This window comes from Erpetoichthys calabaricus, chromosome 2 (genome assembly GCF_900747795.2).
Source record: "Erpetoichthys calabaricus chromosome 2, fErpCal1.3, whole genome shotgun sequence".
In the NCBI taxonomy this organism is placed as follows: Eukaryota; Metazoa; Chordata; class Cladistia; order Polypteriformes; family Polypteridae; genus Erpetoichthys; species Erpetoichthys calabaricus.
The window spans coordinates 335,411,210-335,425,213 of NC_041395.2; the positions used below are offsets into that span (position 1 = coordinate 335,411,210).

Here is a 14,004-nt window from a genome sequence, read left to right on the forward strand (position 1 = left end):
CAATAAAGGGGGCCGCCTCCCTTCATACAGGGTTGGAGTCGGGAGGTCGAGAGATGAGGTCTGGAGGAGACACAAGGAGGCGGCCTGAAGAAGAGGTATAGTGTGGTGGAGTCTGTGGTTTGTGTGTGCACTTATTGACTGTAAATATTAACTGTAAATAAAACGTGTGGTGGTGCTTTATAAACATGTCTTCCTGTCTGTGTCCGAGGCTCGTTCCATAATATATATATATAGTGACAAATAATGCCAAAAGACATGATAAAGGTTTGGGGCAGCCACCCGTATAATATATCCTGGCTGCTAAGTTTGAAATAATTGAACAGAGATGTTCACACGACTGAGTCCAAAACAGAACTGATCACAGACAGTCAAGATGGCGGCTTTAAAGACCGATCAGGAAGTGACGTCATCTTTAGGGCTGGAACTGGAAGTGATGTTGCCGGGACCGGAAGTGACATCATCGAGGGTGCCGGGACCTGGTGGGATTTCCCAGGAACGGTCTACAAGTAACTGAGAAAGACAGTCCGCACACCCCGCCACCCCCTGGTTGGTGGTGGTGTTACAATTACTCAGGCCCTTTAGCTGCCTCCTACTCACACATGTGTGACAATATATATATATATATTGTGACAGCTCTACAGGCGTGCCAGCCATCCAGCCCAACACAGGCAGATGCAGAAGGCGCTCTTATAAAAGCACATGAGATTTTATTTCTTTTCTTCCATTGTGGGAAACATCTTCTCCATCGCCCACAAGCACAACAACACAGTCCAAAGCACAAAACACTGCATCTTCAACACAATACTCTTTTCCTTCTTCTTCTCTTTCTTGATCTCCTACACTCCTCCTCGGCAAGCTTTGTCTCCCTCCTCCCGACTCTGGTTCCCCGAGAACTGTCTGCTGGCTCCTTTCATATGTTACCCCAAAGTGCTCCAGGTGACCTACTTCCAGCAGAACTTCCGGGGTGTGGTGAAAGGATCACCCATACGGGCTCCGGAGCAGCTACAGCGCCTCCTGGTGGCACCCCCAGATCCCAACAGGGATGTAGACAACTCCAACTCCCATGAAGCCTTGCGGGAGTCCAAGGCACTGCTGCCATCCAGGGGTGGCTGCCATCTAGTGTTCTGGGGGAGGTAATGCTGTGTCCAAGTAAGAGGCGTCCCGGCCAGGCAAGGATCCCAGCCTTCTATGATGATATATATACTGTATGTATGTATGTATATAAATATATACTGTATACATTTTTCATTTAATGTGTAGCTTCTTTTTGTGGAACATGGTTCAGCTACACCATTTGCAGTTTTACACCATATGCTTCATGGCCAGTTAGACAGAAATTCACCAAACGAGAGGGTCTTCAAACACTTCTTAAACACACACGTTGAGGGATTCCAAATGGAGGTGGGCAGCTCGTTCCACCGTCCAGGAGCAACAAATGAAAAGGGTCTGGACTGAGATTTGGTGCCACACAGAGAGGCTTCACCAGACCTTGTTGAACAGAAGACCTGAGTGGTGTAAGAAAGAGAGACAAACAGAGAAAAGGTTTGGGGGTCCAAACCAGAGCCATTGGCTGAGCTGATGCTTGCCAGCCAGGTAGTCTGGCTTTCCTGTGGGGCTTCATTGAGAGAATCACTGGCCAAACTGGTTTTAGACACATTGCCCGACCCTGTCATAAAAGGGGGGGGTTTCTTAACCATGAAACCATTGCTGTTCTTATCAATAATGTCACACTAATATTATATTGAGGGCGGCACACTGGTGCAGTGGGTAGCGCTGCTGCCTCACAGTTAGGAGACCTGAGGTTTACTTCCCAGGTCCTCCCTGCGTGGAGTTTGCATGTTCTCCCCGTGTCTGCGTGGGTTTTCTCCGGGTACTCCGGTTTCCTCCCACAGTCCAAAAACATGAAGATTAGGTGCATTGGCGATTCTAAACTGTCCCTAGTGTTTGCTTGGTGTGTGTGTGTGTGTGCCCTGCAGTGGGTTGGTGCCCTGCCCGGGATTGGTTCCTGCCTTGCGCCCTGTGTTGGCTGGAATTGGCTCCAGCAGACCCCCATGACCCTGTAGTTAGGATATAGCGGGTTGGATAATGGATGACTAATATTATATTGCTTTGTGTAAGTTACACATAAAGACATGCATAATATTTATCAACTTACATACAACACCACCCACCTTAAATATTGACGGCTGAATCTTTTTTCCAGAAAAACTGTTTTCCGAAAAGCACACAAAGCAATGATGTTGCACAGAAATCAAAATAAATGTCTGTTGTTATGTACTGCAACTGCTGTCGGTGCCTGTTGGGTGTCTCTTGCAGCATGGGTTGACTCGATGGCCAGCGAGAATACTTGGTGGGCAGGCTGGTTGGTTGTCTTTGCGAGGCAGTCACAGTGCGATGCAATCAGTTTTGTCCTACCAGGTTGAACATTGCTGTAGGCACATCAGCTGCACAAATGTGTTCAATACTGCGATCAGCTAGAGGCCGGTCAGTTAATGCTGATAACTCACTTTTGTTTTCGGTCTCCACCTCCAGATCACTTGCATCAAAATCGGAATCCGACAAGTCTTAGTCCGATTCGGCGAAAATATGCAAAATGTCATCCACAGAGTATTTTGCTTTGCATATTCCCTTTGGTCTCTCACCAGACGTCAGTGCCATTTTAGAGGTTGTTTGTGCTTCACTACTTATGCATGCGAAGGGAATCGAGGTCAAATCAATGGAGCTAACTTTCCTTCTTGCAAAGAGAGTCCAACTAAAATGTTGCACTTTACAGCTGATTACCTCTCTCTATCTCTGAATTTCGACAAAAGTCGACATCCGCCCTGAAAGAGTTAAGCTCCACGTGGGCTTCGAGCGGCACTGCGCCCGGTGGGATTGTGCTGCATACTCTGTCAGGTATGTTCTGCTCTTGTGGGTGATGTATGGTGTGAAACTGCAAGACCAAGTGAGCTCAGCCAGATGAGGTCAGTGAAGGACAGCTCTCACCAACTGTGGAAAATCCTCGTATGTCTCATCTTTCAAGTTTTCGGCAAATTTGACAAAACAACGTCGCCCCTATAATTAACCATCTCTAGATTCCCTCACACAATACTGTATTGTTTTGTTTTTTTTATTCACAAATCAACAACACCTGCCATTTAAATCACGCAGTCACAGCATTTAATCACGTGTTTGTAATCCGACGTTTTCATTGGTTGGTGGTCTTTCCTCATTGGTCGGTGGAGTTGCAGTATGTAAGATACTGTGTCCATACGAGCTTCTTCCATCGTGCTATGACCAAAATGAAGACGTATTTGGACGTCACCACTACCTTATAACATCAGGGAAGACCAAGTAACTCCAAAAACTAAAAAAAAATGGCAGTTACCAGGTTTCTCCATTGCACGTGAGAGTTGGTCGCAGATCATCACCCCGTCCTGACTTGGCAGGCACTAATTTGGCAAACTGTACAGAGGTGGGTATGACAAGAAGGTCTATCTGCTCCAGGGTGAGCTGGAGATTTTTGTTCCTTTCAATGAAACAGGCGGGACACGGTCAAAGAGAAATGAAGGGTCCGCCGTAAAGCAGGCTGGTGTTTTTTGACCGCACGCATTGTATTACGCAACACTTAAGATCGTGGTGAGCGTAATCCTAATAACGACTTCCGGATCGCAACCAAAGTTCATGGGCAGCTTTACGGGGCGGAGTTTCCGTCATTTACATTTAACTTAATCCAAACATTTGAGATGCGATTGGTTTCGTTTCTTTTTGGCGGGTGAAGTGACTTGCTCGGGGTCACATGGTGTCAGTAGTGGGATTTGAAGTCCACACTGGCATCAGGAAGCCTGTGACCCTGCGTGAGGGTTGCTACATTAACTTCAAAGTGATTGATTGACTCGCCACGTCCACCTTGTCTTATTGCGATGACGCCGGGTACAAAAGTGAGTGCGGCTGTGAGCTCCGGCACTCCTGCTTGTAACCTTTTGAAAAGGATTTTTACGGGCTGACTGTTTTTAAAAAGCCGCCGTCACATCAGGAAGCCGACAAACATTTGTCAGATTTAAATATCCGTCGATTTCAAAGTGGCCCTCTGAGGATTTTTATTTTATTCATTCATTTTTTTTCTGGAACGTTAGAACAAAAGAGCCTCCTCCTGTCTGTGATGTGACTTCCCAACGACTTGAAACGAGACACAGAGCGGGCCGAATTGATCGCGTAGTTTATTAATTCCTACCCCGCACAAAGAGCAGAGCCTTAAATCTGCTCGAGCTGGATTTCTATTACCAATTTTGTGAAATCTTTCTTTCTAGTTGATTGAATCCCAGTGGGTACGTGAGCACCGTGCCGGAGACGCTCGCCCACACGGCCCCCCGCCTCGGCCTGCACCGCCGCTAACAAGAAGCGCGCCGTCTAATGTTCCCTCCTCGCCGGCGTGAAATGAGAGCAGACCTGCAGGCCAAGACACGGGCTTTGGATTGGGATTCATGCGTTCCGTCTCAACGATTAGACCCGAGTCTCTCAAAGGCGTCTTTAGAGTCGATGAATCAGGGGGCTTCAACAAAGTAACGCAAGAAAGTCTCTGCGGCCTCGAGCGACGCTTAACATTCACGGGACTGACTTGAGCGCGCTGCTCCTTAATGGCCTCGTTCATTTCTAGACAACCTGTGACTCATCTGGAGGGTGGAGCGGGGGTCTACATGGGGGGGGGTCTACCGTCTATTAAATTAGTGGCACCTCCTGGTGAACACAAGATCAAGACCCATTAGAAACAACTACAGGAAATGAGAACCCATCAGAGTGTATAGCGCCTTTCATTATCTATCATATCCATGACAGTGTAGTACCTTTAATTGTCAATCTATTACTGTATAGCACCTTTCATTATCTAACAATCTATTACTACAGTAAGGAGACCTGAGGTTCGCTTCCCGGGTCCTCCCTGCATGGAGTTTGCATGTTCTCCCCGTGTCTGCGTGGGTTTCCTCCCGCAGTCCAAAGACATGCAGGTTAGGTGCACTGGCGATCTTAAATTGTCCCTAGTTCTGTGCTTGGTGTGTGTGTGTGCCCTGTGGTGGGATGGTGCTCTACCCAGGGCTTGCTCCTACTTTGTGCCCTGTGCTGGCTGGGATTGGCTCCAGCAGACCCTCGTGACCCTGTAGTTAGGATATAGCAGGTTGGATGATGACTGACTGACTGACTGACTGACTATATACACAGATTGTTAGGGTCTGCCACGCATCCCGTCCAGAGGTTTTGTTTTTCAGCTTTTTTTTAAGTTGGGATTTTCCTGTTTGGGTTTTTCTGTCCGTCCATCCATCAGTTTTCAAATCTGCCTTATCCTAAGTATGGTCCCAGGGAAGCTGAGAAGCCCACTTTCCACCACTTTCTCTCACATTCATACACATGGACTCCATGTTTCTCCTACTGACTGTTATTCTTCTTCTCTCCAGTGTGTACCTCCACCTCTCCAGGTTCGCCTCAACTCCATTCAGTCACATCCTAAATTACAAACCAATAGCTGCTGTTAATTTAATGGTGTGGCTTCTTACTGCTGTCATTCGGTCACACCACAGACTCTGTGACCTTCAGTTAAGTTTGGTGGTCCAGAGCAGGCCAGTACTCCTCAAACCTTCACTTTTTTACTGTTCAAATAGTTTATTGAAAGAAATCATTTATGAGGAGCAGACAAGTGCAAGTGACATCAACTTGGTTTGGCATGTGAGTGCCATATAAAATAAAAAGAAACTTCTGAAAATTCAACAGCAAGTCTGCTCCATTGGTATCTGCAGCCAGATAATAATAAAAAAAGCACTAAGGACCTCCAGGATCTGACTTTGACACCCTAATATAGTGCCTTTCATTGGCTGGCTGTCTTAAACTGTCATTTTAATACCTCATTATATGAGAATCTGGACTGTAAATAGTCCTTTAATAAATATTTATTTATAATATAGTGACTTTCAGATCCATCTATCTTTTAGTTATATAGTGCCTTTGTCACTATCTATCTATCTATCTATCTATCTATCTATCTGTTATATAGTGCCTTTCTATCTATCTATCTGTTATATAGTGCCTTTCTATCTATCTATCTATCTGTTATATAGTGCCTTTCTTTCTATCTATCTATCTATCTATCTATCTGTTATATAGTGCCTTTCGATCTATCTATCTATCTGTTATATAGTGCCTTTCTATCTATCTATCTATCTATCTGTTATATAGTGCCTTTCTATCTATCTATCTATCTGTTATATAGTGCCTTTCTATCTATCTATCTATCTGTTATATAGTGCCTATCTATCTATCTATCTATCTATCTATCTATCTATCTATCTGTTATATAGTGCCTTTCTATCTATCTATCTATCTATCTGTTATATAGTGCCTTTCTATCTATCTATCTATTTATCTATCTATCTATCTGTTATATAGTGCCTTTCTATCTATCTATCTATCTGTTATATAGTGCCTTTCTATCTATCTATCTATCTATCTATCTATCTATCTGTTATATAGTGCCTTTCTATCTATCTATCTATCTGTTATATAGTGCCTTTCTATCTATCTATCTATCTATCTATCTATCTATCTATCTATCTATCTATTATATAGTGCCTTTCTATCTATCTATCTATCTATCTATCTATCTATCTATCTATCTATCTATCTATCTGTTATATAGTGCCTTTCTATCTATCTATCTATCTATCTATCTGTTATATAGTGCCTTTCTATCTATCTATCTATCTATCTGTTATATAGTATCTATCTATCTATCTATCTATCTATCTGTTATATAGTGCCTTTCTATCTATCTATCTATCTATCTATCTGTTATATAGTGCCTTTCTATCTATCTATCTATCTATCTATCTATCTATCTATCTATCTATCTATCTATCTGTTATATAGTGCCTTTCTATCTATCTATCTATCTATCTATCTATCTATCTATCTATCTATCTATCTATCTATCTATCTATCTATCTGTTATATAGTGCCTTTCTATCTATCTATCTATCTATCTATCTGTTATATAGTGCCTTTCTATCTATCTATCTATCTATCTATCTATCTATCTATCTATCTATCTATCTATCTATCTGTTATATAGTGCCTTTCTATCTATCTATCTATCTATCTATCTATCTATCTATCTATCTATCTATCTATCTGTTATATAGTGCCTTTCTATCTATCTATCTATCTATCTATCTATCTATCTATCTATCTATCTATCTATCTATCTGTTATATAGTGCCTTTCTATCTATCTATCTATCTATCTATCTATCTATCTATCTATCTATCTATCTATCTATCTATCTATCTATCTATCTGTTATATAGTGCCTATCTATCTATCTATCTATCTATCTATCTATCTATCTATCTGTTATATTGTTTTTCATTATCTATTCTATTTAGTGTTTTCATCATCTATGTATCTTTCTATATGTTGTGCCTAGTAAGCTATCAAAATAATTTTAATGAGGTAACCAAAAGACAAGGAAAAGTTCAAAACTGGGAGACGTACCTCTCTATAACCCAAAACCAAAACCCAAGACAAGAATAGGAGTCAAACATTCAGGCATACGTTAAGCTGCAAGAGATTCCTGAAAACAAAATGACTTTGAGAAGGACATTTGCAAAAAGGATTTGGAATCCGTCAGTTTGGGTAGGGGGGTCCCAAGGACAACCTTTTTAAAGCACCGCCTCAAAAGCCAGAGGTCATGACCTCAGAGGACACGCCTCTGACAATGCAGAAGCTTCCCTAAACAATGGGACTATGAAATGGTGGCAGTTATACTGTAAAGAACCAAGATGGTGGCAAAAATGGTGTAAAATGTGTCACACCAGTAAATGTAAATTTCAAATCATAAAAAGTCAAATTGTAGAGGTGAGCAATCCCCAAATTTGAGTGATAGAAAAAGAATGATGAAAACATACAAATGAAATGCTGAATATAACTATAACTTATACATTGTTGTATATAGTGCCTTACTGTATCTATATTATATAGTGCCTTTCACTATCTGTCTATTATATAGTGCCTTTACCCATCTGCCTATCTTTCTAGAATGATTTTATTTCTTTGTATTTTGTACTGTATATAGCGCCTTTCACATATGTCTGTAGTGCCCTTCGCTCATTTGAATGCCCGGTCCGTCTGCTGAATGGTGACTTAGAGCTGTTGTATGACAGATGGATGTCTAGAGTCTGTCTGCAGTTCAGCCTTATATGCAAGTCACGGTGTCACACAACTCAATATGAAAGGCACTATATTCAACAAAAAAGTCATCATTTCCTGACACCGCTGCTCTACGCTGCATAAGTGAGTTAGGAAAATGAAGGGATGGATGGACGGATGATTTCTTACTCCTCTTCATTCCATTTCCTTTGGAGTTGCACATAATTGTGTGATGACAGACGGATCTTCTGGGGCTCTCATTTTTCTTTATCTTTTTTTTTTTTTGTTACCGTTATCACATGAATATGCCCTGACGGGTGGATATTTATTACATTTAATTTCTGTCCTCTGTACTTCATTTCTTCTTCATGAAGCTTTTATTGCAGTACACCAGACAGCAGCACCCATAATGGGCAGCGTTTGTTCTTTTGCTTTTTCTTACAGTTTGTTCCCATTATTGCTGCATTAAAGATCTTTGTAGCAACGGTGAAGCCTCCTTTATATATAAATATATGTGTCTGTGTGTGTGTGCGTGTGTGGATTATCTATTTGTTTTGGCCAAAACTGAAATCGAAGTTGGAAAATGGGAAAATGACAAAATGATGTGACACGCAGGCCAGATAGATGTCTCCCTGGGACTGACTACGCCGCCGCCACCTCTCTTCTGCAGCGGGGAGCTTATTTGGCGACCTGATTGAATTCAGAAAGCCGGTTGACAGATTTATGCACACAGGCTGTTTGTAGAGCAGCAGCAAAAAGGATGAAATATTTGATGTGCAGATGGAGATCTGGAAAAATTTATAGAAACCCATTAGGCTGTGGAATTGGTAATTGTAGCGTGCTGTGGCCCCCTAGTGGTGGCACGTCATATCTCTAATAGTGGAAACTGGCACTACAGGCGGAACAAACAGCACCAGAGTGTGATGCCACCAAGAAATAAGACACTGGGGAAAAAACACTTCTGAGTTTGGGTTTTTGATGTCTATCTATCTATCTATCTATCTATCTATCTATCTATCTATCTATCTATCTATCTATCTATCTATCATATAGTGCCTTTCATATCTATCTATCTATCTATCTATCTATCATATAGTGCCTTTCATATTTATCTATCTATCTATCTATCTATCTATCTATCTATCTATCTATCTATCTATCAATCATATAGTGCCTTTCATATCTATCTATCTATCTATCTATCTATCTATCTATCATATAGTGCCTTTCATATCTATCTATCTATCTATCATATAGTGCCTTTCATATCTATCTATCTATCTATCTATCATATAGTGCCTTTCATATCTATCTATCTATCTATCTATCTATCTATCTATCTATCTATCTATCTATCATATAGTGCCTTTCATATCTATCTATCTATCTATCTATCTATCTATCTATCTATCTATCATATAGTGCCTTTCATATCTATCTATCTATCTATCATATAGTGCCTTTCATATCTATCTATCTATCTATCTATCTATCTATCATATAGTGCCTTTCATATCTATCTATCTATCTATCATATAGTGCCTTTCATATCTATCTATCTATCTATCATGTACAGTTAGGTCCATAAATATTTGGACAGAGACAACTTCTTTCTAATTTTGGTTCTGTACATTACCACAATGAATTTTAAATGAAACAACTCAGATGCAGTTGAAGTGCAGACTTTCAGCTTTAATTCAGTGGGTGAACAAAATGATTACATGAACATGTGAGGCAACTAAAGCATTTTGTGAACACAATCTCTTCATTTCAGGGGCTCAAAAGTAATTGGACAATTGACTCAAAGGCTATTTCATGGGCAGGTGTGGGCAAGTCTGTCGTTATGTCCTTATCAATTAAGCAGATAAAAGGCCTGGAGTTGATTTGAGATGTGGTGCTTGCATGTGGAAGATTTTGCTGTGAACAGACAACATGCGGTCAAAGGAGCTCTCCATGCAGGTGAAAGAAGCCATCCTTAAGCTGCGAAAACAGAAAAAACCCATCTGAGAAATTGCTCCAGTATTACGAGTGACAAAATCTACAGTTTGGTCCATCCTGAGAAAGAAAGCAAGCACTGGTGAACTCAGCAACGCAAAAAGACCTGGACGTCCACGGAAGACAACAGTGCTGGATGGTCGCAGAATCATTTCCATGGTGAAGTGAAACCCCTTCACAACAGCCAACCAAGTGAACAACACTCTCCAGGGGGTAGGTGTATCGATATCCAAGTCTACCATAAAGAGAAGACTGCATGAAAGTAAATACAGAGGGTGCACTGCAAGGTGCAAGCCACTCATAAGCCTCAAGAATAGAAAGGCTAGATTGGACTTTGCTAAAGAACATCTAAAAAAGCCAGCACAGTTCTGGAAAAACATTCTTTGGACAGATGAAACCAAGATCAACCTCTACCAGAATGATGGCAAGAAAAAAGTATGGAGAAGGCGTGGAACAGCTCATTATCCAAAGCATACCACATCATCTGTAAAACATGGTGGAGGGAGGCAGTGTGATGGCTTGGGCGTGCATGGCTGCCAGTGGCACTGGGACACTGGTGTTTATTGATGATGTGACACAGGACAGAAGCAGCCGAATGAATTCTGAGGTGTTCAGAGACATGCTGTCTGCTCAAATCCAACTAAATGACGTCAAATTGATTCATGATACAGATGGACAATGACCCAAAACATACAGCCAAAGCAACCCAGGAGTTTATTAAAGCAAAGAAGTGGACAATTCTTGAATGGCCAAGTCAGTCACCTGATCTTAACCCAACTGAGCAGGCATTTCACTTGTTGAAGACTAAACTTCAGACAGAAAGGCCCACAAACAAACAGCAACTGAAAGCCGCTACAGTAAAGGCCTGGCAGAGCATTAAAAAGGAGGAAACCCAACATCTGGTGATGTCCAGGACTTCAAGACTTCAGGCTCTCATTGGCAGCAAAGGGTTTTCAACCAAGTATTAGAAATGAACATTTGATTTCCAGTTATTTCATTTGTCCAATTACTTTTGAGCCCCTGAAATGAAGGGATTGTGTTCAAAAAATGCTTTAGTTGCCTCACATTTTTATGCAATCGTTTTGTTCACCCCACTGAATTAAAGCTGAAAGTCTGTACTTCAACTGCATCTCAGTTGTTTCATTTAAAATTCAATGTGGTAATGTACAGAACTAAAATTAGAAAAAAGTTGTCTCTGTCCAAATATTTATGGACCTAACTGTATAGTGCTTTTCACATCTATCTACCCATCATATAGTGCCTTTCGTATGTCACCATCCTCTATATACTCACTCACAGATGCCAGTTACCTTGACATGGCTTAGAGGTTTGGGAGTGAAGCCCATGCTGGCACATGGAGAACATGCAAACTCCACACAGGCCGTGTTGTGAGGTAGCAGGCCCAAACTGTCCTCAGTGCTTTTCGTTCTCCTTTAAGTATCTTTGTACTTTATGCAGCCCCTTTCATGTCTGTCTGTCTACTTGTTTTAAATGTTTTTTTTTTTTTTAATAGTTTAATTCTGCACCCTCATGCCATCCTCTGCGCCATGCCGGGCTGTATGTATGCCCTTACACAGGAGGGATGGAGCACTGAGCAGGGGGTAGGCTAAAGCCAAAAAAAAAATTAATTAATAAAAAATGTAACGAAAAATAGTCAATAATCTTATACTTGAAATGAGAAGTGAAGAGAACCCCAGACTGCTGTACTCTGTTCATATGACAGGGCTGGCACTGCAGTAAAGGGTGTGATGAAGCTACAGCACAAAATAACAAAAATGGGTAAATGGGCCCCACCCCAGGCAGCCTGACCCCAAACTCAAAGGCCTGGCTTCAAGGCCCACGCAGGCCTAAACCAGGCCTCAGGATCTTGAAAGTCCTAAGCTACTTCAAATACCCAAAATACAACAAAATACATTGCAATAGAGAGGATAACCATAAATAAATGATAATGTTGTTGGTGGTTGTGGTGGGCAGCCCCATGGTGAAGACACAGACCTGTACCAAGTGTGCCTGCCCCTAGTTTTTAGTTGACTCTTTTCATCACACAGGCCACTCTGGGCCATTTCCTCCTGACATTTTCAGAGCGGCATTTGAGGCTGCAGCGCTTCTTTGGACCTGAAGGGGGCCGCCGCGCACAGCGTGTTACTTTATAATTAGGCCGAAGGCTAAGGTGGTTTGTCACATGTGCCCTGATTAGGGACACTGTGTGTGTGCCACTTGTGCCCGAGAGTCCCATTCTGTATTTGTTTCTGCCTCGAGTGCAGTCACCGCTCTGCCCTCAGTCCTGTGACACCAGTCTGCCCTCTAGTGGCCGATAAAATAAAAAACATTCACGAGATCTGAAGACGCCGGGGACTTGAAGACGCGGGAGTGATGGACTCCACTGAGGTTCAGTCTGTGTGTCTTGATGAGAACAAACACAACATGAGCTCAAATGGCGTCTCTGTGTCTCCGTCAGGCGGTTTTGGTAATCGTGACACTGCTCAGGGTCCTCCTGCGCTCTCATAAGACCCCCCTCAGTGATGCAGACCTCTAACATGTCACTCTTTGTCCTCTGCAGCCTCATTTCTCTGAGACGCTACTTCTTTGAGATTCTCCACAAGCAGGACGAGAAGGGCTCGGACCACGTCGAGGTGGGGGTAAGTGAACCTGTGTAGCCATCGTGGCGTCTCACCTGGTGAGAGCGAGAGTGAGAGTGAGAGAGAGTGAGAGCTGTGCCACAGAGAGGAAAACTGCTGGGGGGACGAACACAGGGACATGGCATTGAAAGTTTGGTCGGCTGAGCTTTCAGAAGTGATGATGCCACAATGCCCTCCTCTCCTTATTTATCACCCTAAATTGAGCTGATCTCTGTCTTATATAGTGCCTTTCGTTGTCTCTCTGTCTATATATCTGTCTTTTTGTTAGTATTGTATGGCGTCTTTCATATGTCTATATGGTATATAGTGCCTTTTATTATCTAGCTGTGTATTTGTCTTTGTTGGTATTGCGTGGCATCTTTATATTTGCCTATATGGTCTATAGAGCCTTTCATTGTCTGTACAGGTCTTTTTATTAGTATTGTATGGCATCTTTCATATACAGTATCTCCATATGATATATAGTGCCTTTCAGTGTAACTGTCTTTTTCTCGCTTTATAAGGAATGTTTCATATGTCTATATTTTATATAGTGCCTTTCATTGTCCGTATAAAGAATTTTTGTTTGTATTGTATGGCATATTTTATATCTGTCTGAATTTTCATATAGTGCCTTTCATTATCTATCTGTGTATTTGTCATTGTCGGTATTGGATGGCATCTTTATATTTGTCTCTATGGTTTATAGTGCCTTTCATTGTCTGTATGTGAAGGTCTTTTTGTTGGTATTGTATGGCATCTTTCATATACCTCCGTATGGCATATAGTGCCTTTCAGTGTAATTGTCTTTGTGCTGTTTTGAATGGAATGTTTCATATGTCCATTTATTATATAGTGCCTTTTGTTATCTGTGTGTACAGTGCATCCGGAAAGTATTCACAGCACATCACTTTTTCCACATTTTGTTATGTTACAGCCTTATTCCAAAATGGATTCAATTCATTTTTTTCCTCAGAATTCTACACACAACACCCCATAATGACAACGTGAAAAAAGTTAACTTGAGGTTTTTGCAAATTTATTAAAAATTAAAAAACTGAGAAAGCACATGTACATAAGTATTCACAGCTTTTGCCATGAAGTTCAAAATTGAGCTCAGGTGCCTCCTGTTTCCCCTGATCATCCTTGAGATGTTTCTGCAGCTTCATTGGAGTCCACCTGTGGTAAATTCAGTTGACTGGACATGATTTGGAAAGGCA

The 14,004-nt window shown here is 41.7% G+C and overlaps 1 protein-coding gene across 1 annotated transcript in view; it reads left to right on the forward strand.

Moving 5' to 3' along the window:
- Window positions 1-14,004, forward strand: part of b4galnt4a (beta-1,4-N-acetyl-galactosaminyl transferase 4a) — a 717,903-nt gene that overhangs the window by 522,688 nt on the left and 181,211 nt on the right. The window contains 1 exon segment of the mRNA XM_051923408.1: window positions 12,727-12,805. Coding sequence (XP_051779368.1) covers window positions 12,727-12,805 — 79 coding nt within the window.